General features: G+C 47.0%; 1 protein-coding gene across 1 annotated transcript; it reads left to right on the forward strand.

Annotated features, from left to right (window-relative positions):
* Window positions 1-76: 76 nt before the first annotated feature.
* Window positions 77-4,093, forward strand: LOC120032279 (leiomodin-2-like). The gene is made up of 4 exons (XM_038978294.1): window positions 77-580; window positions 846-1,556; window positions 1,700-2,323; window positions 3,881-4,093. The coding sequence occupies exons 1-4, from the start codon at window positions 302-304 to the stop codon at window positions 3,932-3,934; spliced, it is 1,668 nt and encodes a 555-aa protein (XP_038834222.1). The 5' UTR covers window positions 77-301; the 3' UTR covers window positions 3,935-4,093.
* Window positions 4,094-5,030: the final 937 nt, after the last annotated feature.

The raw sequence follows: 5,030 nt of genomic DNA on the forward strand, positions 1-5,030 counted from the left end.
GGCTTCTGCAGCAGCTGGAGAGATTAGAAGAGAGGAGAACAGGACACACACTCAACACACACACCACCGACACAGATACCCCAGCTAGGCCCCTTGCACACACACCACTGGTACTGTTCTCACTGAAGCAGTAGAGGACAAACAGATCAGGTTGAGACTGAACTTGACTGGACCCACACCTCCAGAAAGACTCCACTCTGACCGGAAACCTATCCCAGAAAGATCCCATCCTGATCGGACTCGTACGGCACACAGAGCCCCATCTACCTGGAGCCCAGCCAAGGGGCCAACCTCTTCAGCGATGAACGGTTTTGGGTACCGTCGGGAGTTGAGTAAGTATGAGGATGTGGATGAGGATGAACTACTGGCTTCTCTCAGCCCAGAGGAGCTAGCAGAGCTGGAGATGGAGCTGGCAGACATAGACCCTGATGCCAACGTGCCCATCGGCTTGAGACAGAGGGACCAGACGGAGAAGACCCCCACTGGCACCTTCAGTAGAGACTCTCTGTTGAAGTACTGGGAGAAGGAGACCAAGAGGATACTGGAGGATGAGAGAGGGGAAGCCAGCAGCCCCAAACAGGTCAGTGATCAGGAGAGAGTCTGAACTCTGCTAGCTTGCTACTCTCAGATCTATATAACCTTCAATTCTGTTTGACCAATTAAGAAGCTTCATTATTCAATAATGATCACTTTCTTGTACAATGGAGAACCAGTTAGGACCTTCACACAAAAAAATGCAAACTCATCCCGTTTAGGTCTAACTTTAGACATAATACAGTTTTAAGAGAACATGACCATGTGTCTGAGTCAGATTAATGAGAGATTTACACCTTATGTCTAAACAGGATGACGATGATGATGCCGAAAAGAGCGAGGAAGAATGCGTGACAGAAAGCAACAGCGAAGCAGAGGAGGAGGAGGATGACGAGAACAAGAAAGAAAATAAAGATTATGAAGAGGAAGAGGAGGAAGAAGAAGAAGAGGAGGAGGAGAGTGAGGAAGAGGAAGCTGAAACAGAGGATGCAGAGGATGAGGAGGAGCCAGAAGAGGAAAGGCCTGAAGCAGCGCCCCCAAAGGATCCTGGTCCTCCATCACCGCTGTCAGTCGTCATCTCCTCCCCTAGCCTCCTGAGACCCCCAAGGGTGGAGCCTATGAGACTAACCCCGCCCCCACCTCCGCTTGACCCCAACGCCGACGGCAACCCAACAGTTGTCGACGAGGCCCTGGAAAGAGTCCTTAATAACGACCCTGAGCTCAAAGAGGTCAACCTCAACAACATCGAGGACATCTCACAGGACACTCTAATCAAGTTCGCTGAGGCACTGCGCTCCAACACACACGTGCGTGTCTTTAGCCTGGCCAACACGCATGCTGACGACCCCGTGGCGCTGGCCATTGCCAAGACGCTGTGCGAAAACACCTCCATTGTCAGCCTGAACATCGAGTCCAACTATGTGACAGGGAAAGGGGTTCTGGCCATGGTCCAGGCTCTGCCTAGCAATAGCACCCTGACTGAGCTACGCTTCCATAACCAGAGACACATGTGTGGAGGACAGGTCAGTCAGTCTGGACTTGGTATTAGATCTTGATATAGCTGCTCAACACACATTTGCAGGCAATAGTAAAAGCACAAACTCACGATCCCTCTCTCTCTCTCTCTCTCTCTCTCTCTCTCTCTCTCTCTCTCTCTCTCTGTCAGGTGGAGATGGAGATGGTGAAGGTTCTGAGGGAGAACCACGCCCTGATCAAGCTGGGTTACCAGTTCCACCTGCCAGGCCCCCGGATGAGCATGACAGGCATCCTGACCCGTAACATGGACCGTCAGAGACAGAAACGCCTGCAGGAACAGAGACAGAACCAGCAGGCGGGGCCAGAGGGGGCCGTTAACCCCCGTACCACTGCTCTGTTGAAGGCCACTCCGGGTTCTTCGCCCTACGGTTCACCGCGGGTGTCTCCTTGGCAATCCCCCAAACTCCTCAAGAAACAGACCCCTCCTGCTCCCCCGCCGCCTCCCCCACCTCCTCCCCCACCCCCTCCACTGCCCTGCCAGCCCCCGGCAGAGAAGAAGAAGCCGACTAGGAAGATAGCGGAGGTGATCAGGCTTCACGAGGAGGTCGTTAAGAAGCAAGGGAAAGGGAAGGGGAAGAAGGGGAAGAAAGGACTGAAAGAGACCAACAGTATCTTGAAGGAGCTGAAGAACGCTCTGCGGCCAGTGGCGGAGAACAGAGAACAGGAGTACAGCAGGCCACCCACTCCACTGCGCTCCTCACACGACCAGCTCATGGACTCCATCCGCAGCGCCAGTGTCCGCTCCCTCAGAAAGGTGAGATTGTGTGTGTGTGTACATGCACAGCCAATAAGAGTTAACAAGGGTTTAAGGGCTAAAGATGGTCAGCTGGTGAGACACCACCTATGAGTGTTCATAGTCTCATACATCATCATTAGGGCCCAGAGTCATTTTCTGGTCAGGTCACATGGCCAGGAAAAACGATTGGCCCTTACCAACATGGAGGCTATTCTAGCTGTATATAACAGCCCTGGAAACTAATTAACATGTTTCCATCTGGAAAAGTGTCTCTTTCTGTGACAAAGCCAGCAGACTGAGACACTATGTCATCTTGGAAAATGTCAAAGACAACTCATATAAAATGGCTGAGAGAAAGTATCTGGTCTAAACGGTCTAAGGTAAATGAGGTTGTGCTTTGAGAACCTTAGGGTGGATTCCTACAGTCAAAGGGAACACGTACCTCAGAGGTCAGTGTGATTTAGACAGGGGACAGAGGAACATCGCTATCTGAGTCATCTCCTGTGGTTGACATGTTATTTTACGATGGACGCCGATCATATGACACTTTTCCATCATCAAGCGCTGTGGTATGTCTGAACAAAGCCAAACACAACACAAGCCATGGTTGAAGTCTCCAACACACACAGAGAGAGAGAGAGAGAGAGAGAGAGAGAGAGAGAGAGAGAGAGAGAGAGAGAGAGAGAGAGAGAGAGAGAGAGAGAGAGAGAGAGAGAGAGAGAGAGAGAGAGAGAGAGAGAGAGAGAGAGAGAGAGAGAGAGAGAGAGAGAGAGAGAGAGAGAGAGAGACAGAGAGAGAGAGAGAGAGATATGGAGAGAGGGGGATAAAAGAGAGAGAGAGAGAGAAAGAAGGAGAAAGGAGCGAGAGAGTAGTCTAGTCTCTAGTGTTTCTGTGGGCCCATTAATGTGTGGTAACTGCTTGTTATGTTGTTACTGTGGAAAATCCTGGTTGCCCTCAGAAGGCTAGGGTCGAGAGGCTGTGAATGCCTGCCACTTAACTAGAGTTAAAAATAGGACTGTTGTACAGCTGCTACGATAAGGGAAATGGGAAAGGCCTCACAGTACCAGAACGAACTTTGACAACAATAGTTGCGAGCAAAAATGTTAGATATTGCTGCTGCATTTCTGACATTTTGTGATGAGTTTTGCCCAATTTATCACAAATGCGCTGACGGGGAAAACATTTGTTGACATGTGGCTTTATTGAACTACTTTACGCGGTAAAAGTATAGTGATTGGTTTTAATTGTGAGCCCTCTTTTTGTAGTGTGATGATCGGACAGTTTTATGCAGTAATAATGGGTGATTTGACTGTTATATGCTGTAATAGTGCCAAATTTGCAAGCCCTTGCATAATATGTAGGGGATTGTTGATTTTGCAAACAATGCAGAATCACAAAATCCTGGAAGGACTGGACAATATTAGGCTACGGAATGTATGTTTTTTTTCTGCTCACATGTATTTCTCTCTGAAATAGCTCTAGCTTTCATGGAATCTTTTGTTTTCGAGGAACCTAGCATAAGGAAAAAAATCCAGTTTTATTTAACAGAAATCGTTGTTGTCATTTTAATTGCAGGTGGAAATTCCACAGAGGAAGTTTGTCTTTGTCCCTGATGAAGAGACTAGCTGATCTGAAGACTACTGAGGACACATAAACTATACGTTCAGATTGAACTGGACTTTCCTCAGAGAAGATACTGGAAATGAACACTGTAATAACACCTTTAGTATTGGAGAAAAAAAAATCTGAAATTCATAAATTTTTTAAATGTATTTATGCTGTATGATTTTGCAGAAAGGCATTTGGTTGTCTACATTTTTTTGTGATGATAAATGTATAAATTGCTGTCTAAATTGTTTACTGAGGTAAACTTTTTTTGTATAATTGTAAATATTGTATTTGGTGTGTGAGGAATATACTATATGAATTGAACATGAAGATAAAAGTAACAACACAATGGAGTGTTATGGTGTTTTATTGCTGCTTAAACCATGGTACTGTTGAAAAGGTACTGTGACTGTCCAAAAGATTCTCTACAAAATATAATGTTCTAAAGTTACTGTCCTATGGCTTCTGTCCAAAAGGTTTGGTCAAAATAGATTCTGTCCAAAAGCCAAAAAGTTATATCCATCTTCCTGTCGGACAGCATCCCCCCTCCCGCTGCCCTCAGAACAGCCTCCATTCATTGGGATGGACTCTACAAGGTGTCGAAAGCGTTCCGCAGGGATGATGGCCCATGTTGACCCCAATGCTTCCCACAGTTGTGTCAAGTTGGCTGGAGGACCATTCTTGATACACACATGAAACTGCTGAGGGTGAAAAACCCAGCAGCGTTGCAGTTCTTGACACAAACCGGTGTGGCTGGCATCTACTACCAAAACCTGTTGAAAGGCACTTAAATATTTTATCTTGGCCATTCACCCTCTGAATGGCACACATACACAGTCCGTGTCTCAGTTGTCTCAAGACTTAAAAATCCATCTTTAACTAGTCTCCTTCCCTTCATCTACACTGACTGAAGTGGATTTAATACGGGTGACATTGATGGATCAAAGCTTTCACCTGGATTCACCTGGTCAGTCTGTCATGGAAAGAGCAGGTGTTCTTCATGTTGTTTATACTCAGTGAATGTAGCAGAGGAACACCTAATACTCCCCCTGAGCATTTGTGTGTCTTGGATGAGTTTTCTGGTATGGTCCTAAATCCACCCCACAGCTGTTAAAAG

The sequence above is a fragment of the Salvelinus namaycush genome, chromosome 38, assembly GCF_016432855.1.
Source record: "Salvelinus namaycush isolate Seneca chromosome 38, SaNama_1.0, whole genome shotgun sequence".
Classification (NCBI taxonomy): Eukaryota; Metazoa; Chordata; class Actinopteri; order Salmoniformes; family Salmonidae; genus Salvelinus; species Salvelinus namaycush.